The 26,974-nt window shown below is 41.0% G+C and overlaps 3 protein-coding genes across 4 annotated transcripts in view; 1 reads left to right on the top strand and 2 right to left on the bottom strand.

Annotated features, from left to right (window-relative positions):
- Window positions 1–26,261, top strand: part of LOC109463797 (cytoplasmic protein NCK2-like) — a 29,777-nt gene extending 3,516 nt beyond the window's left edge. The window contains exons 1-3 of one of the 2 annotated variants that reach the window (XM_019760663.1): window positions 17,947–18,149; window positions 23,078–24,061; window positions 25,001–26,261. In XM_019760663.1, coding sequence (XP_019616222.1) covers window positions 18,072–18,149; window positions 23,078–24,061; window positions 25,001–25,213 — 1,275 coding nt within the window. In that variant the 5' untranslated portion in view covers window positions 17,947–18,071 and the 3' untranslated portion in view covers window positions 25,214–26,261. Of the gene's footprint in view, window positions 1–17,946; window positions 18,150–23,077; window positions 24,062–25,000 lie in introns of those variants that run through there. The other variant, XM_019760664.1, reaches the window with a different exon arrangement.
- On the bottom strand, window positions 9,683–12,341 carry LOC109463746 (protein IWS1 homolog). The gene is made up of 2 exons (XM_019760593.1): window positions 11,592–12,341; window positions 9,683–11,496 (listed from the first exon to the last, which is right to left on the bottom strand). The coding sequence occupies exons 1-2, from the start codon at window positions 12,339–12,341 to the stop codon at window positions 10,243–10,245; spliced, it is 2,004 nt and encodes a 667-aa protein (XP_019616152.1). The 3' UTR covers window positions 9,683–10,242.
- Window positions 11,495–15,705, bottom strand: LOC109463788. The gene is made up of 2 exons (XM_019760651.1): window positions 15,014–15,705; window positions 11,495–14,391 (listed from the first exon to the last, which is right to left on the bottom strand). Exon 2 carries the CDS (start codon window positions 13,856–13,858, stop codon window positions 12,365–12,367), a length of 1,494 nt encoding a protein of 497 aa, XP_019616210.1. The 5' UTR covers window positions 13,859–14,391; window positions 15,014–15,705; the 3' UTR covers window positions 11,495–12,364.
- Window positions 26,262–26,974: the final 713 nt, after the last annotated feature.

Here is a 26,974-nt window from a genome sequence, read left to right as displayed (position 1 = left end):
AGATGTTCATAACCAAAGTTGCCAGTTTATACTGAAAATAAAACTACATCATACAGAAAATTACATGTAGTTTATTTGCATTTACTCATAGCCTTGAAAAAAACGTCATATGGTGTTGCCATGTTGATGATACAATGACAATGAAAATATTCAGTCAAGGAAATGAAATTTGTCTAGTGACTATTTCCTTGTTCAAACCTATTGTATGTATCCAAGCTGGAGCTAAAAGTAGCAAAACGTATAAATATCTTATTCTAAAGCACTTTTTTAAATTACAAATTCTGAATATAATTCTGGGGTCTGATTACATGCGTTTTATACTCTTTTTGCCATTTTGAGCTAAATGAGGAACATTTTAGGAATTTTATCAAAAATTATGTAATGTTTCAGCTTCTGAGCAAGGCATAGGTGGTTGTTGTACTTTTCCAAAGAAACATACTGTTAATTTTGGACAGTTCACAGAAGGTCCATCAGAATAATACATATTTATCATACTGTGATTAATGTACTGTAAACCTGTCCTATTGACACCCTTGTCTTGACTGGACTCCCCAGGGATAGCTAATGATCTTTGGAAATGCATAAATCAGCATTTATCCATCAGGGTAGGGTAGTTTGAAAGGACTGGGTTCATGCCTCTTGCATGTAAATACTATCTATCTGTTTGTAACACTTTAGTATACAGTGCAGGGCTTGAAATACTGGGTGCATGTGCACCTTAGTGCACCCAAATTTGGAGCTGTGCACCCAATTTTTTTCTGTGGGTGCACTGGTGCACCCAAATATTTTTGTTGGTATTTTTTGTACATTTTTTAAATAATAGTATGCAGGATATTCTTGGCATCTAAGCATCAGGAAAATAATAAAATCTTTTATTGTAGTTCTTGTGTAAGATTTTGACGTTAGCTCCCATTTCAGATTCAAGCTTAGAAGAGGTGCATAAAGATCTGGGAATTATGTTTTGTTTTATATGGTGCACCCCAAAAAAAAATTTGTGCACCTAATTTTTCAGGTTGGGTGCAGCAGTGCACCTATTCCCAAAAATGAATTTCGAGCCCTGTAGTGAATTTGTTCACAGTCAGTGTAAGGGTCAGGTACAGAAGGACAACTCTCCGTGTTCAGTCCAAAAGACATTGCCACAGTAGGGGGTCTGGTATTCTCCCCCAAAAATGGTTAACTAAACTTGTAAGTCTGTGATAATATTTCCTGCCTACAGATGGACAAAGTCCTTGTTTATAGCTTTTTTTTTGCCAATTTTATTTTACTTTTGGTTCCATCAGTCTCCCCAAAAAGAAACACCCCTACATTGTTTGAAAGACAGTGTAGGGGGCTAAACCACAGTATAGGGGGCCCAAATCAAGGCGTAGGGGGCCCCTACACTCCAACAGCCTGGTGGGGGTACTGTGCTCATGTATGTCCCTGACAGGACTGCCTGACTGCTCACAAACATAATTTCAGACCATGTTTGAATGGAAATTGTGTTCCCACTGCCAGACTAACTAGATTTACTGCGCTGCAGTCCAAGGTTATCCCTGTAGTTATCTCTCCCAAGGTCGCGCAGCGATAAATTCCACCCTGGGGGCTGCAGATTTTGTCGCTTTATCCCGACTTTGTCCTTTCTTGGTTTTATTAGTATGGTCGGCATTGGTCGCATTTGTCATTTTGGATGGTGGCATTAGTTGGTTGTGTGTGTGTGTGCGGGGGAGGTCAGCCATTACCATTAAAGGCACCTAAAGCAAGTTCAGGGCATTAAAACTGGATTGTCAAAGTCATTTTTTTTAATGTAGTAAGGTGAATCCACTCTATCCTATAGCATACTGATATCTGTGAGGTAAAAATGCGATAGTACTACATACATGAGTAATTAGAAGGCTTTATCATCAGGACTTCACCTGCACATGCAAAAACAATGTCGTGTCTTGCATACATACAGTACTAATGCAGCAAAGGGATCCTGAGATATAACTGAGAACACAACTGTCCACAATACTCCATCAGAGGTCACTGACCTCTTTCACGGAGTTTAGAAAAAAAATGTGCATCATCTTGTGCAGTTTACTAGCAGACGACTAGAACTTGAAATACCACCTGCACATGCAAAAACAATGTCGTCTCTTGCATACATACAGTACCAATGCAGCAAAGGGATCCTGAGATATAACTGAGAACACAATCGACCACAATACTCCATCAGAGGTCGCTGACCTCTTTCACGGAGTTAAAAAAAATGTACATCATCTTGCGCAGTTTACTAGCAGACCACATCCCAAAGTACTTACCAAAGTAGCAAAGAGATCGCGAGTTACGACTGTGAACGTACAGACACAACTGATTACAATTCTCCGTCAGAGGTTAATGACCTCCCACACGGGGTTAAAAATGTACGCTGAGTTGAAAAAAAAAAGATTGGACTGGACCAATTAGATTGTTTTGGTCCGCCTTAGGTCAGCACAATGATGTGAGATTGCCTGTTCCAGAAACAGGCACACTGCCACTGATTGTCTACCGAACCTTTGTTTTCTTTACTCATGACTACATATAGCAGTTGAGTACAATTTATAACTACAAAGCAACTCTGTGTTTCTAGTTCAATAAGAAATCTTTCCAATGGTTTACAGGGTATTGTGACATGACTTTTGTTCTTTATTTTACAAATTTTTAGGATATAATTTTTTTTATGAAAAAAGGTTTGGCTGTATCTTATATATTTATCTCAAATTTCTTGGCTACGGAAATTATTGGCTACTGTTTCATACACGTTGACCAAAACATGACAAATTATTAAATTTAGAGCAGAGATAAAATATTGTACAACAGATTTAATGCCATTGTCAAGTTGAAGACAAGTTATATGTGTATGTCTTTACCCGAAGATTGAGTCGTAAGAAAAGGTTCGACAATAAAAAAAAGGGACTCTGAAGGGGGATAGGTGTATACCATTCGCAAATTCCTTGAATGGTGTTGTGGATTTTATAAAAATGAGTTTAGGGAAGAAGATCTGTCTCCGATACTGGACCTTTAGTCATGACTGAAAAATAAAAGCCTGTGGTTCAAAACCCCCATGCAGGTCCTCCCACATGCATAATTAATGAGGAGGGATTTTGACATGTATGTCATTGACCAGTTAAAGGCACAGTGGTCTGGAGGTGTGGAAACATGGGAATTAGTATATCAAAGGTACACTTTCTGCTTCTTACGATAATTGATATTGTTTGTCACTTTTTGAATCTATCCCTAGTCTTATTGTCTGTTGGATGTTGTTCTTTAGATATGTATATTTTTATGATATATCAAGTTTCTTTTCTATGACCACCGTATATGTGAACCTTTTTGTCTAGTCTCTATTTAGGTAGGTCCCTAGACTTGGTCCTAGGCCTACCTGTTTTCAAGTAAGACTAGCACTTTTAGCACAATTTTAGAAGGAAATATATTAATATGTCAGCCATATAACATTTTATATGAAGACTAAATATATACTGTACAGGTGAAATTGATCTGTAATTCTGACAATTTATGACATATTGCATGAGTCACTTTGGCCCTATTCCCAAGGGACTTTACAGAGCTATAACTGTATTATATAGTTGTTAGTGTCATGTAACAGAAATGAATCAATAAAAAGCAGCTTGGGTAAGGTTGAAAATGGGCAAAAAATTGCCATAATGTACCATACATCATAACTTTTGTTATATGAAGAAAAAATCAAAACAGGCAAAAGGACAATAATTATAGTTGCTGCATTTTCCCTTGTTGTATCATAACTATTATGTCTTTCCTTGTACGTTTGTATTGTATTAATTTTGTTAAAATTTTGGAATATTACTAACACTATTATTATTACGTGATGTCTTTTGGTACATGTAAATATGTGTTTGAAGTATGACTTAAATTGTAACAGATGTCAGCCTTATAAAATTGTTTATAACTTAACCCCTATTAGACCCTTTTGTTAAAAAAATTTCGGTATTCCAGTCAATAATATAGACAAAATTTCTTCCAGAAATGAATTTGTGATATCATGTTTGAGATATTTTGGGTGCAGAAATTGACTTGGAAATAACAGGAGTCATTGGTCAGTGGTTTGTAAACATTTGGGAACAGGTGGAAGGGGGGAGGGGGGCAAACTGACAAATGGTCTCTATTCAGTGTATTGTCAGTACATTGCATTCTATAGGGTGATCAACAACTAAGAACACATGGCAGGGTTGTTAACATGTAGATTAGATCCATGTTTCATCCAAATTAGGCCACAGCAAGTAAATTTTATGGATGGCATCATCCTCAGACTCCAAATCCAATGCGAGCGGGCGAAAAAAAAAAGGCGGGCCGAAAAAATAAGGTTCCTACATTTTAAAATTTTGACTTAATCATTGCACAAATGGTTTTGATTCAGTGGGAACATCACATATACACAGCCAGCACCACATATGATTATCACTGCATCAAAGAAAGAAGGAAACAAAACATTAAATCAGAGCCTTGTCTTGTCTCCTCTCTTCATAGTTATCTGCCATCCACCTTCCGGCATGGCAACAGACATCTTTGCCCATTTTCGGCATGGTGACCACTGTCAGAAGGCAACAAAATTTTTTTTCCAAAATCAGGCAAAAGTTATTGCATGCGCTGATGTCATCCATAAATATTACTTGCTGTGGCCTCAGACCATTCTAGGCTACACCAATTTCATTTGCCAGCACCTGGCATTACAGAAAATTTTGTTGCTCATGACAGACAAGAAATTTGCCCAATCTGTCATCTGGACAAAAATTGACATGTGAAATAAAGATAATGGAAAGAGATGTCATTTAAATTTTAAGCTCAGTTTACCAGCAAAATTTGTCCCTCAAAATGCATAAAATGGGATTTCAGAGGGTTAAGATTTCAAAATTTCCTGGGGGTTGCATGCCCCTATACCCCCAAAAATTGAGATGACGGGAAAAGATTTCAGACTAGTTAGAACACTTCTTTAAACACCTGGTTGTGGAATGCCTCCCACCTAACCCATATAGGAAGTATTACTGTTTGAACAATGTCTGTGGGTTTCCTGCCTTGTTTGGGGCATGCGTACAACAGGACACTCTAACACGTGCCTGCTGGATTGTGGTCACACCTTACTGTACACTGAAAGTAATGTTATACACCAAAAGTGGTCGTCATGTTTTGTGGTCTTCAGCTGAAGGTATGTCTTCATTTATCATTGAGTTGTTTAGAAAAATCAACTTCAAGGTCATTTAACCCATTGTAACCTCTGAACTATTGCATCAGGAAACAACACATCCTGACATGAAAAGGTCACATATGACATAACTTGAAGCTGAAGGCATCTTCTGGATAGCAAAACTGGATTTTCAAAGTATGAAAGTTAGTTTTCTGGTCATTCTTTTAATCAAATTAATGTGTTAGTTACTGTAGTAAGTTGAATCAACTCTATCCCATAGCATACTGAGTGTAGTGTGAGGCAAAAATGTGATGTTGTGACAAATTAAGGTTTTGTGTTTTATAATACATCGTTGGCTGGTTCTAGCTGTTTATTGGTGGTACCCAAAAATAAATGGACTCCTCTGACATAGCTTGTTTTATGGCAATTTCAAACACTTCAAGTTTGAAATGATGACAGAAAAGGCAGTAATGTCAATACCAGGCAGATTTTCTCATCCAGAATATTTTTTGTTCTGCCACCCTGAAATTGCATTGGATGCCTTTAACGCAAAGCCTATGATGGTTCAGAGAAAGTCTATTTTTTCAAGCAGCCATGTTTACTATGACAGCCAGTAACCCCTATTGACGTCTAGGTGTAAGGGTCATCTGTTTGACCTTGGGTATGACCTTGAAAGAGATGAGGAGAAGTGTAGGGTTGCCCCTGAACAGGAAGTCAAGGTTGGGTCAGTCAGGCGGTCATTCCATGCCAGTGTAGCAGGATAGAACATACCCCCTTTCCAAAATGTACTGGGGTACATTCTGACCAGGGGTACAGTCTGGCTTGCTACACCTGAGTTATACTACTTGCAACATTTGAATTATCATTTAAAAAGAAAGTTTTATGACTTGGAGAGATCTTATTCTATATTTTCGGCTTGAAGTTTGCATAAAGAATGGTTATTGTCTGAAATTTGAAATTCACTGAAAATTAAATTTGCATAATTGACCAAATGTTAACAGTAACTGTTTATGATCCAGAATAATGTGCCTTCAGGGCCTAGTTAATTTATATGATGTCAGTTTCCCTTTGTTGCCTGTTATGTTATGGTACATATGCCATCCTCTATAAAACACTGGACCAAATCTATGTTAAATAGAGAAATGTTTTTTTAAAGGATTTTTTTTATAGCATTTCTGTTGGAAATAATACAGCAATGGTATCTCACCTTGACCACAAATGGTTTGTTTCATGTGTCATTATTATTTTAGTCATGTCCTCAAACAGATTTGTGTTCAGATTCAAACCAATTTACAACTGTATTTTGTATATTTATACAATAGAAAAATAGGGGAATTTTCTCAGCTTTCTTTTGTATCATTTACAAATGTTGGAAAATTTGTAAAAAAGAAAACGATCTGCGACTATGTTCAAAACTAGTCTTGAGTGTCAATCTGAATGAGATTTGTAGATTCAAAATATTTGAAGTGTAAAATTCTTCAAGACAGTGCCTTTATCATTTTATAAATGGTAAGTATGACATTGCCTGAAGTCACTTCCTGTTGTTCTCTTCCTTGTTGTAAGGAACCGAAAGTCTATTGTAACGTTAGTCATCTGCTTGATTTAGCGACTTACTAATACCTAACAATAATATGCAAATGTCAGTCTCTAGGAAGGTTGACTGTATGATATTACAATGTACTTGTGCTGTGTTACTTCAGAAATATTGTCAGTGGTATATCATTCAACCTATTTCCTCACTCCACTCAGATGAAAATAAGTACCTAGTTTCAGTTGGGGACATCCTCTCAGATGGAACGCCGGGGGGAGGGACTTTTAATCACGATTTGCATAAGTGTAGATGGAAGTTATTACCTTCGCCAAGAAGGTTATGTTTTCATTGGAGCTTGTGTGTGACTTTGTGTGTATCTGTGTGTGTCAACACTATAACTCAAGAAGACTAAGATAGATTATCTTGATATCTGGTAGGTGGGTAGGTCTTCATGGGACCTCAAAATGAGTAGATGTTGGCCCCCCTGGCAACTTGTTATGGTACTGCAGCTGAACTTCCGGTTTTGATATCTCGTGATCTGGACTTGCTAGGGTCGCGAAATTTGGATGGTAGATAGCTCTTGGGCCAGGGAAGAAGTGACTGGAGTTTGGGTCCCTTAGCAGCTATTTCTAGTTTGAAAATTGTACTGTAGACATTTCCTGTGAAGTGTTGGTGTTATGATACATGTGGAACAGGTTAAAGGTTATCTCTAACTCATTATCCTTCTGTCTTCACCCTGACAGGGTGTGGATGAATCAGGATTGTTGATGTTGGGTTTGTTTTGCACCTGTCAGAGTGTGGTTGTTCTTGGAAAGACCCTGTGTTAGTTGCTGACTCACAGCTTGTATATAGTTGTGTCAGTGACTGTTACAGGTTCTGGTTTGTCACTATCTAGTACGTATTTCCTGTTGTGACTGAAAGCAGGAGGTGACCTGAATGATACATAGAGAATCTTGGCTTGGCTTCGTTGTCCGAAGATTGTAGAGAATACATAGAGAATACAACACGGGGTATTCCGTATCGCCCGAGGTACCAGCCTGACCGCGGGTCGGATCGCCCGATGGCGGAATCCCCACTAATGCAACAACATCAATTCCAGCATCCGAATTTTGTATTCGAATTTTCGAAAGCGGTGCACGCGTTTAGGGCGAAACGCGTTCGAATCGTTATATGGAACATAATTTGGAAGCCCCGGGCCGTACGCGTTAAGAACCCCCGGGCTGTACCGCTAGTTATCACACGGGCCGGAACACCCGTATAGAATGTGATCGCGGCCCAGGTATGACATAATACATGTGTATCTACTACATGTACCTTTTGAAACACAAGATGGAAATATTTGCATCATTACCTTCGTGGAAAATGGAGGTATTGTTTTTGGTCTGTTGGTGTGTGCGTCTGTGGTCAACATTACTTCAGAAGGCCAGTATTGTGATGATATTTGGAATGATATTTGGTATGTGGGTAGGTCTTAGGAAGACAAAGATCAAGGTCAAATGTTGATCTCCTTGTGGCTGACCTTGGCACTGCAGGAGAACATTTTATTAAAATCTTTTGTTCTGGACATGCTCTGGTCTTGATTTCCAAAAGTCTGAAATCTCTGCTTTCTTGTTTTGTGAATTGAATGATTGTGGTTTTTTGCTAAATTAATTCGGCTACACCACTTGTACATGATTGGATGTGCTATACACTAATCCTAGTCTTTGATAACCATGACATTCATATTCCAAGCATTTTGAAATGAGGAAGTTTTCCACCGTTTGTGCCGGAGTCAGCTGTGATCTTATCTGGTTTATCTATTGAACAGCAAAGTCAAGCACTCTTGGCTTTGAAGGGGTTAAAGTTAAACAAAATTTTGCCAAAAAAAAAATGAAACATTTTTAATACAAAATGTTCCTTTTATGTGTAACATTTGCAGTCAATGGCTTTTACCCACATTTAAAATATGGGGAACATATTGTAAAAGGTTGTTGAAAAAGTCAGACATAACAGCATATGATAGCTATGTATGACTCAGTATAATAGACATACCTGGTCAAAAATTACAGCTATTAGCCTTTATGTTAATAAGTATGACCAGTATTGGAATTGTCAAAAAAAGCTTTACGAATGTCTTTTTAGAAATGTAGACTTTTTTGTAGCTCGTTGGTGGCCCTTTTTTAGCGCCAAGATTTTGTGGCTTTAAGAAAAGATAGTGTTTTCTTTCCTGGGGGCTGCTTTCCTGTCTTTTCCCAGTTGTCAGGAATTGTCAAGGTCAGGCTGTACTGATTAGACCCCACATGTGAACCAACATGGTTAACAGATGGTCCAACTTGAAGTTGAACAGATTACCTTACATGTCAGCTTATTACCCTCGCTTAGGCCACACCAATTAAATTTCTTGGTTAAAGGATTCGCCCGCTTCATTTTTTTCTGATTTGCAAATAAAAATAAAAATTCAGAATCAACTGCAAAATGCTCATATTTTGCCCGGAACAGCTGAAAACGGTCCTTTTCATCCTAGTTGTTACAGTTATTCCATCTTTCAATGCAATGGTATCATTAAAAGTTCGAAATTCATTGTTTAAATTTTGAACCAGCCTGGTGTGTTGACTTTATGGCTCCTATTGTACCATTTTGGGCCATAATAGGATGCCTAGGCCTGGTTTTGTTTTTATTTGTTTCGCCTGCCCGGTCCATTATTTTTTAGAAAAATCTGTTAACCAAGAAATTAATTGGCCTAAGAAGGTTATGTTTCAGTAGTAGGTCTTGATGATACCTAACAAAAAATTACATTTTTGCTCCCTGTTGGCTTATTTTGGAATTCGTATGTCAAAAGTTAAAATTCTTCTCTCGATTTCCGGTAAATAAGGCAGTGCCCATCTCTCTTGGGCCACACATTTCTGCAGGCACAACAGTAGGGTCCCTAGTCGACTGGTAGTGGTGTGTGCTCAACTGTCATACACTTTCCAATAACATGATCAGTATAGAATGCAGCATGTCTAAGGTAGGGGTACCACACCAAAATTTCATATTCATTCTAGCCTAATGAGCCAGATGTCATTGGACAGGTCTTTACAAGAGAAACACATTGCTTTTTATTTGAACAACATTGAACATACGGTTATTGAGTTATGGCCATTTGAAAGCTAGAAAATTTGACCTAATTTCTCCGAACTTCGTTAAAATAATGAAAAGCGACAATTTTCCATGTGTCATTATTGTAATTACGAAACATGTCAGAAGCAACATAAGCACATTTTCTTCTCTTATTAGCACCACTTTAACATATACATTAAAATCATAGACTCTTCTTTATCATTTCAGGAGCTACATTGACTTAAAAATTTCCAGAAAATGATGAAAATTAGTCATGGGCAAAGGTCAAATCAGCGGTCAGAAACTAAGTCGGCTAATTAAATATGCAAGATTACTGTATCTCACTAATTTTAGAAGTTAGAAGAAAAAAACATAGTATACAGGGGTTTCAAAACATGCTGAACCCAAATATGGCCTCGAAATTTACACATGTCCTTCAGAAATGTTGATAAATTGATTACCTGGGGTAATAAAACTAGAATCCGTTAATTAAATATGCGTAAATGAGATATCTTCCATACAATTGTAAGTACAAGACAAAAATTAGGTATACAGGGGTTTTGCCACATGCTGAATCCATTTCTGGCCTCGAAAATATTCTCTGATTCATCAAATATGGACTAATTTGCTGGACACTACATTGGTTATGACATTGTAAATTTCTCATGTGACCACTAGTGCAAATACAGTCATGACTAACTTTATTTCTTCCCTTTTTTCCCCTGCAGGTCTTCTGATTCCTGGCTCTGCTTCTTGGCAGTAGAGTAGCAAAGTACTTATTGTAATAGACATTGTACTTCTTCTCAATGTCTCTCTCAATGTCCTCAGAGTCAGATGAGTTGGATCCCCACAACTGGAAAAGCCGTCCGTTGCTCCTTATGTCTGGCACTACTTCTACCGTGGAATCTAACACGAAAGTTAAATCAACGTCTTCTGTTTTCTCTGTTGCTGGGAAGAAGAATTTTGCACCACTGCTAACACTAGACTTTGGTTTTGACCTTGTCAGGAACAGGACTTTAGCTAACTGACCTGAGTCAAGTACCTCCTCCACTCGACCTACGTACCACGAATCTTCATATGCAACGGCCACAAAATTATTTACAATAAAACTGACATCAACTTGATCAAGTCTCTGCCTTTTCGCTGGTGGTTCTGATTCTTCTGATTCTTCATCACTACTTTCACTTTGCTCTTTGCTTCTCCCTCTGTCCTCACTTCTTGGTTTGTCGCTGATCTTCTCACGACTCTGTCTGTCCTCACTTCTTGGTTTGTCGCTGATCTTCTCACGACTCTGTCTGTCCTCACTTCTTGGTTTGTCGCTGATTTTCTCACGACTCTGTCTGTTCTCACTATTTTGTCCACCCTCACTCCTCTGGTCATCCTCACTACTTTCCTCATCCTCACTACTGCTATCTCCATCCTCACTACTATCTCCATCCTCACTCTCTTCATCTTCCACATCCTCTTCCTGTTGCTCCACATCCTGTTGCTCCACTCGGACTTCCTGCTTCTGCCTCGCTTCCACAGCCTTTACTGCAAAGGCAGCTTTAAGATGAGCAACAGCATCATCTGCATCTTTGTCTGCTCCTGGCAACGGGCTCTCTGCACGTGTCTCTTCATTTTCTTCAGTACCACTACCAGGGGTGTTGCTAACGGCAGGGTAGGTCAGGATTTGACGCAAGTTGGCTTTGAGCTGTTCCAGGGTAAGTGTTTTCTCGCAGATGAGAATTTGTACAGGTCATTAGGGCAGGCTCTTTTCTTCTGGGCTTTCAAATAGTTGAGTTGGTCTTTGATCACTTGCAGCTGTAGGGTTCTGCCTTTTACTTTCTCTGACAATTTCTGCAGGAATGTATCGAGAGAGTCTGAATCATCCACTGGTCCACCATAGGCCTGAAGCCGTTCCATCCGTTCAGTGGCTTGTTGTTGTTTCTTCATCTCTTGTTTCTTTGCCTCTGCAGCCCGCTGTCTCATTGCTTCTTTCTTGGTCTCGTCGATTGTTTCATGTCGCTCATCGTATATCTTCTGGAAAGCTCTCCTTTGTTTCCTGGCCGTTGTGAGGATGGCAGCATACTTGTCAGGGTCGGTCGTCGACAGCTCATCCAGCCATTCGCCTGTTTTGTTCATTTTGAACATTGTTTGCCCTTCTAGGGCCATCATGCTGATGGATGGCTTGGATGTTTGTAAGTGTGACAGGTAACCAATGTCATGTTCTCCTCTTATGTTTGTTTTCAATGTATTCTTCATCTCCTCCCTCTCTTGTTGGTTCCCCCCATCTTGATATTTGCCGTGCAGCTGCTGGTGGAACCGTCTCTCGAACACCACAATCATGTTTGCCAGGGTCAGCTCCAAAGCCTGTTTCGTCATGGCATCTGACGGCGGATCGCCGGTGTCTTCGTACAGGGAATGGAACTCAGCTGTGGCTCTGTCTGGTTCGACTGGAGCATCTCCGATGGTGAAGAGAGGTGGACACTCAGCACTGAGCAGGGGAGTGGCATCACTACTCCATTCCTGGAACTTCTTCAGGGCATGTTGTAGTTGCTTGGACAAATCCAGTATGTGGACCCTTGAGTCCATCGTCAGTCGCCAGTATGGCTCAGTCACATGGCTGTATAGGATACCAAGAGCCCTACAACTGGCCTGAAGTGGGGGGATGAGATGTCTGCAAGGACTGCCCGTAACAGCCTGTTGCCAGCTTTGTGGTGGCCCTCACCAAACATGTTTTGAATGTCCTTTCTGTGGTGGTACACGCCAGCCGCACACTCAAACAATATGTTAAATCGGTTTCCCTTGAAGGGCTTTAACAGAGATGTGCGCTTGGATCCCTTCAGGCTGAGATACGTGCTGAATTCCCCCATGCAGCCTGCCTGCTGGTTGCCACGAGGTGCCATGCTGTTGCAGACAGTTCTAATAAGGCGTTGTGTAGCACTGTCTCCCTTCCCCCAGATGTACTCCCCGTCCTTGTTTTGGAACTCTCTCAGCTTCTCTACCCCAAGCTTTCCAGACGTCTCCCGCCAGATGTTTTCAAGGGACTGGAGAGCTTCATCCGCGTAAGTAGCGAACCCGACAAGCGCGTGCAGCTGGCAATACATGTGGTTCATGGTGCACATGCTCTCCTTGACTTCTGCATCAAGCTCCTCCCAATTCTCTACAACATCGGGCAGGATCTCTTCTCTGTATGCTTCCAACAGCTCATTGAAACGCTTCTGACTTGCCGCACCGTCCCCCATTGTGTTTTTGATCTTTGACAGCAGCTTCTTTGAATGTTGTGTACAGTCATCAGCACTTTTGGACAGCATGGCAAGTTTCCGCAGAACGAAGTTCAGGCCTTCAAGCTGCTCTGAGGACTGACCAGATGACATTTTGATGATGCCAGCTGTCCGGTGTTGTCCTTGTCCAGTTGTCAGCTGATACCCCGTATACTTGACTTGATCGTGGGAGGTGGCATCACTGTGCAATGTTGCGTCGGCACAATCTTCCATTTCTTGTACGACCTGACATCGGGACACAACACCTGACTCTTGTCTTATCTGCTGGCAAAATGTTTCCCCTGGCAGGTCATCTATAGAGACATCATACTGGCACAGTGTCGTCAGCACATCATGGATAACCTGGCTAACGTTGTGGGAACTGACTTCGTGAGAGTACAGTTTCATAATGCAGTGACGAACACGGTTGGTGTAGGCGCTTGAGGGGTGAGATCCTTCACGCAACGCTATCTGGTGTCTGTTACTTAGGGCAAGTTCCAGTTCCAGTTCAGCATGCTGTAGCTGGCTTTCCAACTGTGCGTTTGCTTTCTTTAGGTCCTGCATATCCTTCTTCATCGCAGAAATACTTTCTTGTTGCACTGATTTTCTGGTTCTGTGATACGCAACTTGTTTTCTCAACTTCTCCTTCTTCAAAGTTTCCTTTGACAATCTTTCTCCTAGCTGAACTGCATTTTCTCCCAGTCCAGATAGCTCTTCCTTCAACTTCTTGATCTCTGTGTCACGACGGGTAAGCTTCCTGGACAAGTTCCTTGCTTTCTTTTTCTCCTTCTCCTCAAGCCTAAGCTTCTCTTCTCTTTGTTTCAAGTTCTTCTCCTTTCTCCTCATCTCTTTCGCATCTTCTTCACTCTTCTTCTCATGTTCTGACACTTTCGCCTCTAGCTCACCTTCCCTGACAACCAACTTCTTTATTGTTTTTGCATTTTCCTTTACAGTCTCTTTCAGATGTTCATTTGTTTCTTGAGTTTTGCTGCTTGTACAGCTAACACTGAGCTTGAAGCTTGTGGCCTTTCTTGACGTGAAGCGGGTGGTGCATAGAGTTCCTCTCTTAGTTTTCGTAGCGTTTCAGCACAACTCTGTTTCTTTTTGTTTCTTGTTTGCCAAAGTCTTCTTGTCCTTTAAGGCTTTCAGAGATGACTGTAAAACCTTGTTATCTACACTGTCAAAACTGCCTGGCTCAAGCAGTCGCTCCAACCACTGCTTTCCTTCAGGAAAGGGCCTCCGCTGATTTTGGCGGTACACCTCGATCTCCACCACCATCATTTTTGTCAGTGGTACTCTGTCTCCAGGACTGTTCCATCCATTCTCCAAAACAGATGGAGTGATTCCCACTCTTGCACACTCCTCTCCAACCTTGTTTACTGCAGAAAAAAAAGTACATTAATAAAATATTTATAATAACATGCAAGATGGTACACCCTACACACTGCACAACAATAAAAAAAGTTAAGGATTTAACTTAATAAAGGAATTTCAATTTGTTAGTAATGTTACATTTACACAAGTTACAGAAATAATTTTTTTGCACAAATAAATACTCATTAGTAGCTTTAAGAAAAGTTGTGGCGGAGTAGATGAGTTAATGACGAAAATTAAGGACGATTTCGTAAACAAATTCCAACGACATCTAGACTTATCACTGCCGCCCCCCTCCCCACATGCTAGAGTTTAATTGAAAATCACTTCCGCATCGACTGACCAATTTACGTTCTGAATAAGTTAATTAAAAACGCGTTCAAATAATTTTCCCCCAAAACATTTCTTTAAATAACTTATCTAGATTTATTCTATCACAATATGAAAGTAAAAAGTCGGGGTATATGCCGATAAATATCACTTGAAAGTTGAATCTACTCGGGCGTCATTTCGACAAAGGTAAAAACAACAATGTCCTAGTATATCTCGTATTTACAAGGAAAAATTCCGCATAAAAATACATTTAATCCGGCCAAAAATCATGTAAAAGCTACAAAAATAACTTACCAGTATTTTGGTGGGCTGTGGTGACCGTATCGTCGTCGGATGCCGGCTGGTTTGCGGCTCCGGCACGACGCTTCGCCTCGGCGTCAGTGGCGTCCGCCATCTTGGCTTCTTCCCCAAACTGGTCGCGGCGGTAGGAAAAGTAGCCCCCTATTTCGGGCTCACCACGTGCTCAAATCTATGCGAATTTGGTACCAAAATGACGGCAAACTTCTCAATTTTTCGAAAATAAATCCCACTAAAATTTTTTTAGGGGGTACGTAATCGAGAAATTGCGGTTTAAAGATTTTAAATCGGGATAATTTTCGATAGGGAAATCATACACGCGGGTGAGAGGTATCATTTTGAAGCTCGTATTCTTGTCTACAAATTGATAGCTAGCTTTACCGTGGGCGTTTGCACACGGCCCCCGAAAATGTGCTTTCCCGACGCCGAGTTGTTTACATTTCGCGTGCGGGGTATGGCGGCCTGGGCTGCCGCGCGGAAATTACGCGGTACCCGATGGGATATTTCTCGCTTGTAATTGAAGGTATTTTAATAAATCTTTTACAGAAAGATAGATCACAACATTCTCCAACTACTGATACCAAAATTAGATGCGTTTCTATACGATATATACAGGATTTAAGCCCCCAAAGTTGATGCATTTTCACTGTTTATGACGTCCCGGAGACAAATTTTCCGGGCGTGCGCCACCCCTATCTAAGGTATTACAAATATGATCTAGTCATAATTTGTGACCTCCCGAATGTAAAATTACTACATGAAGAGTTTTGTTTATGTTTACATCCTGTCAGGTGTGTCCTCTGATGACCTTGTTCATTTGTCTCACCTGTCCAGGTGAGATAAGCAGGTGTCGTAACATTTATACAGATGACACCAAAACGATGTAATCTCTATCCCCTTGTTTGGATAATTGGCCTGCACTGGCCATTTCCATGACAATACATGAAGAGATTCAGTTACAATGGATTTACCCTGGGCTGTTTAAAAGAGATCTCTGGCTCGCTGATGGAGATAAGATAATATTGCTCCTCTTCCAAGGCTGGAGGGTCTGTATGCATTTTTCTGTGAGGAGGTACTGTAAATCACTTAATATTTGCATTTCTTTTGTATTTTGCATTTTTTTTCACAGGCAATTCACCATGATTTCATAATTTCCACAAACAAATGATTTGCCTACTTTTTTCTGCACCACGCCACCGTGAGCATGTCCATTTTTGTCAGACTGCCCCCCATATATTTACCCCATTAAGCATTGCTAGCCTTCCTGAGTTTACCATTAAGTGTTGCCGACTACTTAAAACATACAATGAAGCATTAGCAGGATCCCCCCATACTGACCCTTAACACAGGATCCCCCCAAGCAGACGCTTAACACAGGATCCCCCATGCAAACTTTAACACAGGATCCCCCCATACAGACCCTTAACACAGGATTCCCCCAAGCAGACCCTTAACACAGGACCCTCCCATACAGACCCTTAAACACAGGATCCCCCCATACAGACCCTTAACACAGGATCCCCCCATATAGACCCTCAACACTACACCTTCCACCTGTGTGTCCTGGTGATAAGTACTGATCTCAGGATTTTCCGGGAGGATTGGAACACTGAAGGGAAATCTATTGTTACATCACAGGGCTCACCTTAGCTGACTGATGCCACAGGAGTACACAAAAGAATTGTGTACTGTTTATTTATTCATGGAAAAGTTGATTGAAAGTTACAGGCTTATAGATTGTAGATAATAACTCAAAGATAATAACCCTAGTTGATATCAAACTTAGTTTTTGTGTGGTCATTTTTCAACCCTATGATCCCTCTCCTATAGCATGCTAATAATCTTTCAGGCAAAAATGTGATGTCACTGATGAAAAGCAGTTACTATAGCTTGTTTCATATTGTAGGCTGGTTCTAGCTATTGGTGATAGTGTGGTACCAAAAAGTAAAGTGACTCCTCTCATACCTTGTTTCTGGTATTTTCAAAGCATCAAGTATGAAATGATGACAAGAATGTGCCAAGAAATGGCAGTTAATGTCTATATCAGACAGAGTTCCTCATTCAGAAGATATTTTGTTTTGCTGTCTCTATTTTGAAAGATTTAGTTTCACTGTCTCTATTCTGAAGCTAGTATGAAGGTCTATATTGGTGTACGCTATGTATATAAACTGTAGACAATATTACAGTTATACAATAATAGTAATGTTTATAGCAACTGAAATGTCTGCAGAAACTTTAAGGTAAGGTATCTTTTCTAAAGACTTTAAGTTTAAACAGTAAGAAAAGTTTGAATGTGAATCTATCAGAGTTGAAGACTTGTGTTGAGGTGTCTGGTACACCAGGGGAGCCCATGTCCACAGATAACCTTGGGAGTTGGAGGTGATTATTATGTCTGATAACCACCACTGATGGACTCACATTTACATGATTGTCTCCACTTCTGCGATGACCTCATCCTGGGTCATTGATCTCTGGTGTCCCCTGGCACCCCGGGCTGTACCATTTCTAACTTCAGGGGTGTGCAGCACCATTAGTTATCGTTACATCATCATTAGGTGTATGAGATAAAATATTAACTTACAGTATGCAGTATAACTGATTATATTTACAACCGTAAAAATGTCGAAGTTACATTTTTGATGTTTGAGATAAAATTGATTTGGAAGGTATGCTTGCAGCACCCCCGTAGTATCAGCCATATGGTTTGCTCCACCCAAACATGGGACACATGCTGACAGATGACTATGTGTTGAGTCATATGCCTATAACAACTGGTGGCAGTCTGTCCTCCCACCTGTGCTGTCCTGTCCCTGTTCAGACTGTATGTGGGCTGCTATGCTGTCTAGCTGCCTGGGCCACCCGCTCACTAGACTGAATCGTCTTTGAACTTCTGGTTCTCCTAGAAGCTAAGAACTTTTCTACCTACAAGCTAGTCTTGCGTGCTATCGTATTGTGGAATAATAGACAAGCTTGTATATGTCTTGAGGACAACTGCTGTAGCACATCTGCATTGTAGAGTCAGGTTGTGGTGTATGAGCCGGACTTTTCTGTCTGTATGACTGTTGGAAAGATGGTTCTCACCACAGATGCCAGCAAGTACAGCCTCAACTGCTTTAACTGTCTCCAACCTGAGGTAAGGAATATGCCGGCAGTTTCAACCTGTATTTCATAACGCTTGATATGCTGACTTAGTGTCTGTACTATCATGTCTTCCATGTTCTAGAAGGGTTCAGAGTGGAATGAAACTTCAAAACTTGTTTCTTTGTTTGGCTTTTGGATCTGTAGGTGGCCATTGGGTGTTCTTGCTACATAGGTTTTTCAACGTTATGTTTTAGTACCCAGAACTTTGCAGTTTATTATAGAGTTGAAGGAGACACCAAGCAAGATATTCAGAGTGGAGTCAAACTTAAAACGTTTGTTTCTTTCTTTTGCTTTTGCCTTGGTTCTGTAGGTGGCCATTTGTTACTTTGGGCTATGCTTGTATTAGGTTTTTCCAGTTTTAATACCCAGTTTTTGTGTGCTAGCTACTAAACAGCTAAAAACTGAATTGATATTATGTAAGTGTAACATTTTTTTTTTTTTGCAACGAAAATTGAAATATTTTTTTGTAATTTACTTCCACTTTTCAACATATTTTTTACAGTTTTCTCACACTTCTGACATGTATGGTTACACTAAAACAGCCCACACGAGGCGCACTCAGTTTGTGGTGCCACCACAAACTACGAGAATGTAAACAAACATGGCTGACAGCTGTGTTTCTAGCTTTTAAACAAAATCATAAGGCACCACTTCTTCAATGACACTTATTTGCAATGGAGTAGGGTTGATTCAACTTATTTATAAACAAGTGACCAGAAAATAGATTTTTGTATTGTCCTAATGGTACACAATGCAGCTTTAAAAGAGTTGTCAAGCCAGAAGTCCCAGCCTGTCTATGTGCTAAGGTGATGGCTGGAGGCTGTACAGGACATGTGAGACCTGACAACTGCCCCCGTCTTCCTGTGTGAGGCACTGGCCTTGTGTTTGGGGGAGAACTACACCAATTATGAAATACTCACAGTCTGACCTTTCCATGTATCAGTCTCGGTGATTTGTGTGATAATTTGCTGTAGTGGGGAAGTTGTTGCCACCAAGTACAGTTGGGGCATCTTCACTGGATAGCTTTAAACAATTGTAGATGTATAACAAGATATAACAAGTTGTTCGGTGTATTTATAGCAAGATGCCGCATGCCTGCGAAGCTGGTATGTTACAAAGTAGATTGTTTATACCAGTTATACAGATACAGATGAAGTGTTGACTTAATGATTTTTATGGAATGAACCCATAAGATGTACTTTTGCTTTCATACACATTGTTTGGTACAATTATATGTACTTTAAATGGTGATATACAGATTTTCATTGGCTGCATTGACAGTTTCCACCTATGAAGTATAAAAGAAATAATGGCAATGGTTTCTGAACAGTTTTTAGTGTGATCCATACTTCCTAGATTTTAAGTGGTGCAGGTATTTTCAGTGTTACATGCACCAGTGCAGGTATGTAGAAAAAAACAAAAGGATTTTGAGCCTTGAAAGAAGTTACAATGTGTGAAGTGTCACATGGGTAGTGTCCTAACTTGTTGTGACAAACAGGCAACTTTCCCCGGACCTTAACAAGGCTGGTGGTGTGGAGTGGTGTGTAATGAAGTGATCTGTCATGTCCTCATGGGTCCATTGTGAGAAGTTGTTAAACCCCTCCAGACCCCCAGGCTAGGGAAGTAACTACAGACTCATGGACAGAAGGTCAAGCCAGCGGTATTCCTCTTCTCTGACGTCTCGTGTTCTAACTTCTACCTCCCACTATCCATGAGCCACCTGTGGAGAAGGTCCGAGGTGGTAGTGACGACAATTCGAGGATTACCGTCGTGGGAATATTTTGATAGTCTTTAGACGGTGGTAAAATACTGTCGCCGGCAACATCTTGACGATAAACATCCGTACGACTATTTAACCGTCGTCAGTCTAAAGTCGGCCTAAGTTTGCAGGTGAAGTATCTACAGACTCCTGAATAGCAGGTCAGTCCTGTGTTTTTCCTCATCTCTGATGTCTTGTGTTCTAACTTCTGCCTCATGTCCTCCACAAGCCACCTGTGGAGAAAAGTCATGTCTTCAGAGTCTTTAGTGACTCTGTGAAGGAGGTCAGTGACCTCAGAAGGAGTATTGTGGTCGGTTGTGTCCCTAAGTTTGCAGGTGAAGTAAGACTCCAGAACAGCAGGTCAGTCCTGTGTTTTTCCTCTTCTCTGATGTCTCCTGTTCGAACTTCTGCCTCGTGTCCCTCCATGAACCACCTGTGGAGAAAAGTCAGGTCTTCAGAGTCTTTAGTGACTCCGTCAAAGAGGTCAGTGACCTTTGAAGGAGTATTGTGGTGGGTTGTGTCCATAACTTATGGCATAAGTTTGCAGGTGAAGTAACTACAGACTCCAGAACAGCAGGTCAGTCCTGTGGTTTTCCTCATCTCTGATGTCTTGTGTTCTAACTTCTGCCTCATGTCCTCCACAAGCCACCTGTGGAGAAAAGTCATGTCTTCAGAGTCTTTAGTGACTCTGTGAAGGAGGTCAGTGACCTCAGAAGGAGTATTGTGGTCGGTTGTGTCCCTAAGTTTGCAGGTGAAGTAAGACTCCAGAACAGCAGGTCAGTCCTGTGTTTTTCCTCATCTCTGATGTCTTGTGTTCTAACTTCTGCCTCATGTCCTCCACAAGCCACCTGTGGAGAAAAGTCATGTCTTCAGAGTCTTTAGTGACTCCGTGAAAGAGATCAGTGACCTCAGAAGGAGTATTGTGGTCGGTTGTGTCCCTAAGTTTGCAGGTGAAGTAACTACAGACTCATGAACAGCAGCTCAGTCCTTTGTTTTTCCTCTTCTCTGATATGTTGTGTTCTAGCTTCTACCTCATGTCCTTCTAAGACTAAGAGCCACCTGTGGAGAAAAGTCATGTCTTCAGAAACTTTGTTACTCCATGAAGGAGGTCAGTGACCTCAGAAGGAGTATTGTGATGGTTGTACTGTACATTCATACTAATCATAGCAGGTGATTAACATAACCATCATAATTAGGGAAGTGAGTACGGACTTATGAACAGAAGGTCAATCCCCTGGTTTTTCTGTTCTCTGATATCGCGTGTTCTACCTCACACCAGTGATGTGTACCTAAACCCACATTCAGGTTCAGGTCCGGATTGAAGAGTAGAGGTTTAGGTTCAGTTCCAGACCCTATGGCATATACAAAATTGCATGTTGGCAACCTTGCAATGTTGTATGGGCAAAACTGTGGCCAGAGGCCAACACTTGACAATGCCTGATGGCAATGTTTTCCTCATTTTACAGCACAGATTTTGCAATCTATGGATAAATTTCTACCCTGGATCCCAATTTCTACTACTAGTGATACTACTGTATTAGTATTACAGAATTGTTTCAGTTGCAAACTTTAAACATCTCCCTTCCTTTTTCATCAAAATTAAGTCTCTACAAAAATAGAGTGATTTCCAGAATGTCTCCTGAGATGACCTTTAGTTTTCCTGTTTGGTTCTGGTCCAGTCCTGTGTCATCCCACCCTCCCCTCTCCTTCCTGAGCTGCCCTGGTGCAGGGGGACTCGTCTTCCTGTTATGACCAAGAAAGTCCCCCTCCTTGTGTCTTGAGAAACAGTCTCAAGCACCCCTGGTATTGTCTCCAGCCTCCCGAGTGTTGAGGTGATTATTTACGTGCTTGAGTCATCGTCGGGTCTAGTCTTGGTGGGAAACTTTGAAGTTGTTTCCTGTCGTTTGGCTGCCATCTATAATTATTTGCGTTTGTTTGTGTCAGCTTTTGTTTTTTGTAGTACATGTAGGACTGGTGGTCTGCTACAAGTATGATTCACCTTTTAATTATACGGTCTAACTAATTTAAACATGTCACTTTATTTAGTTATTACTAATTAGATCCATGGATTGACTTGAAATTTAGGATTTGTAAATGGGAAACCACCCAAAGACATTAACGGCATCCTGATTGGAGTCTCTGTCAACAAAATTTAATACTCCAATCAAGATTTCTAGATGCTGCCAGATCAGTCTGTATTGTATAATTCTACAGATGTTTTCTCGAATGATTTGCCACCCTTGTCTGAAGAATGAGGAATAGCAGTAGATACACAAGACAGATCTTGAGTTTTTTCCTCTTCTAACCTTTAAAAAGCGGCTTTACCAAATGTAATGTTTCTTGGAAACGTGATCCTTGCAGCTCCAAACAGCAGAACCTAAACCAGGACAGGAAATACCCAGGCCTACATGTTTCCTCTCTGATAAATATGAATGATTGTGAGGAAAGAACACAATACAGTACAGATCCCTCAGTTGTAGCTTTGACATTTTGCGAGGGATAAAGCCATGGCCACCCCCCACCCACACATACATATTTCCATCCAGGATAAAAGTCTTTTTCTTTTCCATGGGCTCTCTTTGGGGAGTTCAATACACAACTTTACTGTGCCTGTAACTCTAACAGCTGATCACTGTTTTATAAACCAGTTCAGTTCAGGTCATCCTGCTATGAGGTGCCCCTCAGGGTGTCACTGTTACTTTGAGAAATATTTGTGGCTTTATGAAATTCTGACCTGAGGTATCTGTCTGGACAGAGTAGGTTGACAGCACGTGGGTGCGAGAAGATTGACAGGCAGAATGACAGGTCTGAAGGACATAGGAAATGGGGTGAACTACAACAGTTCAAGGTCATGAAAACCCAAGAACTTCCTTGAAGTCTGAAAGTTTTTTTTAATGCATGATACACAAGAAAACTGTTACTCATGCAACTGGATTGATTTTGAGAACTGTCAGCCATTCAACTTTGGTCATTTACTACATTTTGTCAGTCACCGACGAAAACTTATCAAAGTATATTGCTACTTGAAACTTTTGAGAGTTTTCAAACTCTATCCATAGTCAGTTGCTTGAGTAACTGTTTTCTTGTTTATCTCATACCTGGATGTCTAATGAAATGAAATATCTGTCTAAACCCTGACTGTTTTTATTTGCCCTGTGCAGGAGTTGTACTCCATGATGACGGAGAAAGAGGAGGTTGTCGTAGCCAAGTACAACTACGAGGCACAGCAGGACCAGGAGCTGGACATCAAGAAGAATGAGCGCCTCACGCTATTGGACGACACCCGCTCGTGGTGGCGCGTCCAGAACGCCAAGAACCAGGTCGGCTACGTGCCGTCGAACTACGTCAAACGGGAGAACAGTAAAAAGGGGAAATCCATCAAGGGTATATTTGGGATAAAGAACAAGGTGCAGCGTAACCCGAGTGATAGATCGGGGAAACAGGAGGCGGAACCGTCGGTGAGAGGCCGCGATTCTCCGTCCGAGTCGCATCAACTCAACATCATGGCCACGGTTAAGTTCAACTACACGGCCGCGAGGGATGACGAGATTTCGCTGGAGAAGGGGGGGAAAGTTACGGTCATGGAAAAGTCGAGCGACGGGTGGTGGCGCGGCGAGTATAATGGGACGGTCGGTTGGTTCCCGTCCAACTATGTGGTGGAAGACGCGGAGGACAGTGGGGACGGGGTGAAGTCGACGGGGACTGTGAAAGGCGGGCCGAACGCGGCAGTTACGAACGGCGCCGGCCCCGTTATCTGTGTAGTCAGAACTTTGTATCCCTTCACGTCGCGAAACGAGGAGGAACTAAACTTCGAAAAGGGGGAGTTCTTGGACATTATCGAGAAGCCGGAGGACGACCCCGAGTGGTGGAAAGCGCGAAACCAGCAGGGCGAGACCGGACTGGTACCGAAAAACTACGTACAGGTGGACCCCGGCGCACAGCCGGTTAGCTTTGACGCAGTAACGGGGATTACCACCCAGCTCTCCACGACTTCTCTGAATTCCGCCGTGCCGTCGCCAGCACGCCACCCGCCATTCCCCGACAAAGACTGGTACTACGGGAAAATAACACGCACCCAGGCCGACCAGTGGCTGAACCAGCACGGCGGGGACGGAGATTTCCTGGTGCGAGACAGCGAGTCCAACGTGAGTAAACAAACAACTGCAAAATACTTTCCATTGTCTGTGAAGACTTCCTGTGCATCAAATGTTTATATGTAGTTCAAAACATGTAGTGGCCACAATTTCCTCTTCTTGCATTAGTAATACAACCTGACCTTATTTGTTTAGTCTGCATATAGACAAAATCATCTCTACGTGTGAGTTTATGTTACCTATATGTTACCAAAGGAAAACAAATTGTTTTCTGCTCTGTTTCCTCTTCTTCTCTAAACCAATAAGGTCAATGAACTGAACCAGACTGTCTCTCACCATGGTAACTGGTCTTGGGTTATATCATGTTGTAATTTTATAGCAGGAGGGATTTAGACTCCTGTCTGACCATATGTATGAATGTGTTTGAATGAGTAAGAATTAACAGAGCAGACCATCTGCGAAGGTAAACATTATGCATTTGCTTTGCAAATGTTACCTTTCTGGTTAGATTATGAGATATTTATCACAAGATTGTTCTTATTACTATATTTTAATAGTACTTAAAAGTGCAATCACACATTGCAAGTGCTGTTTTCTTGCAAATTAATAAGCACGAAATTGAATATAGAATCTACATGCCCAAAATCTATCCATGCTTTCTTTAGTTACATGTACTACTAAAGTCTCTAACAAAAAGGCTCAAAATAGTTCCTCAAAATAGCTGCTAGGTGGCGCAAACATGTTCTTCTCCTGCCATATCATGAAACACTAATAGACCCTTCAGTAAAAAAATGTGTTAAATACTTTCTGGGGTAATCCTCTTCCGAAGTCTCTACCAAAAACCCTGCAGTTCCCTTTGATAGCTGCTAGGGGGTGCAAATCTTTATCACTGTTTTTCTGTAGCCCAAGAGCCATCTGCCACTGATAAGATGTGTGTTGCTATCCTTATAATGAAACACTGCTAATGTCTGTTGTTTGACCGTCCTATAGGAGGGAGACTATTCCATTTCTCTGAAGGCGCCCAACAGAAACAAACACTTCCGCGTGCAGAAGATCGACAGCGGCGGGCTGAAGATCGGACAGCGGACGTTCATGACCATGGACGAGCTGATCGAGCACTACAAGCGGGCGCCGATCTTTAACAGCCAGAGTGGCGAGGAGAAACTGTACCTGGTCAGACCCTTCCTCCCCCAGGGGTCCTGATGTGGTACGGTCCGTCTCCCAGCCCAGATTTGTACCTCATCTGAACACCACCTGCACCAAACATGCTAAACTTACAATAAACAATCTCTACCTTTCACCCCTTGTAGACAGTGGTTACTTCCAGTCACCTCCATTTGTCTTATGTTTCCTTTGGAATTCACCACTTTCATTTCGGGGGTTATAGCATCTTGACATATAATGAAAAGCATATAGAAATTTGCATCATTGAGCCTTGGTTTAGCCATGAAATAAGATTTTGATGTATATAAAAATATATTGATGTATTCGGTAGAATTACCATAAAGTACATATTTCTGTAAGGCATGTAGGGCAGAATGTAATTGTGCCCTTGGGGCAAAACCTGCAATGTCCATTCACGGATGACATCTCAAAAACTTTCAAATCTTGTGTTCGAAAAAACTGCAAACAGGCAAAATTCTGATGCAACGTTGACCAAACTTCCAACAAAAACTAGGTTTCACACAGACGCAGTACGTCTAGATATCAGTATGTTTTGACGTGCTGATATCTTGTCACGTACAGATACTTGTCCACTTCTCTTGACTCTTTTCAGTCTAGTGGTAGGCTTGGGATTCAGTAGGGTTCTCAGTAAACACTGATGTCTTGTAGGGGTTGCATTTGTGTAAGCATCATTTCAGCTGTTGCCTGTCTCAGAAACACCCAGACAGACGATTTAGACCCCTTTCCACTAAACAGTGTTTCCTGAGTGACTGTACATGTACTGCAACCAAAATGTGTGGGACCCTTGATTTCATAATAATTATTGAAATATGATACAATAAGTATCACAACAGAACACACAAAACGTTTGAAAAATTTCTTCTCCATCTATCAAAACCTTTTCATCATTGTGTATAATATTACTACATTCATTCAGCTTCTAGCAGTCTAGAAATAATGACATTAAAACATTGCTGCGACGCCCATTATACCTATACAGTGTTCTAGCCAGTGTCTGTCTTGACTAAGTTTCCGTCATTTGATGGAATTTTGTCATCATGACGGACAAAAATTTTGCCAAATCTTTGACGGACAAAAATCAGCATGTAAAGAAAAAGAGATGTCATTTACTTAGTCTGCAAGCAAAATTTTCCCCTCAAAATGCAGGAGATAGCGTCAACATGATGTTACGTCAAGTAGAATAGAGATGAAGGAAGAAAAAGTTATGCTGGCTAAAACACTGTACCTAGGGTCTACCATACCAGAGTAACCAGACTATAATCTTTTGTGAGTGTTGTCTATTCCGGGTGTAGTAACAGGTTAACATGGGTGAGTTGTTCAAAAACGGTGATGGTGGTATCAAATTCTGGTGCGAGTGGGGACAGAATTTCTGCAAAGCTGGAACTATACAATGTATTTGCAAGTGCCTGCTTGAAACTTGTGCATAACAGAACTCGCTACTGACACTATAGTCCCAGCCGTAGGCTCAAGTAATGGGAGGAAGGAAAATTATGATATATATATTAATGACCAGTGTATATATTATTTCCCTTTCCTACATAGTTGTATGGATTTGTAGGGACTAGTGAATGTGAAACATGGTAATTCCACCGACTGAATAGTCTACAAAATTAATGTACATGGACAGAAATGGTAACTAGAATATTACACTAAAAGATGTCAATGTTGTGATTTTGTCAAGTAGTACAACTTGACTGATGTCATTATTGTTGATATATTTTAAAGGCATCCAAGGTAATTTCAGAGCAGTAAAACAAAAGGATTCTACGCCAAAAAACA

The sequence above is a fragment of the Branchiostoma belcheri genome, unplaced genomic scaffold (assembly GCF_001625305.1).
Source record: "Branchiostoma belcheri isolate BF01 breed outbred unplaced genomic scaffold, Haploidv18h27 scaffold13, whole genome shotgun sequence".
NCBI classification, from domain to species: Eukaryota; Metazoa; Chordata; class Leptocardii; order Amphioxiformes; family Branchiostomatidae; genus Branchiostoma; species Branchiostoma belcheri.
Note: the sequence above shows the minus strand (reverse complement) of the source record. Positions and strands in the feature narration are given on the sequence as shown.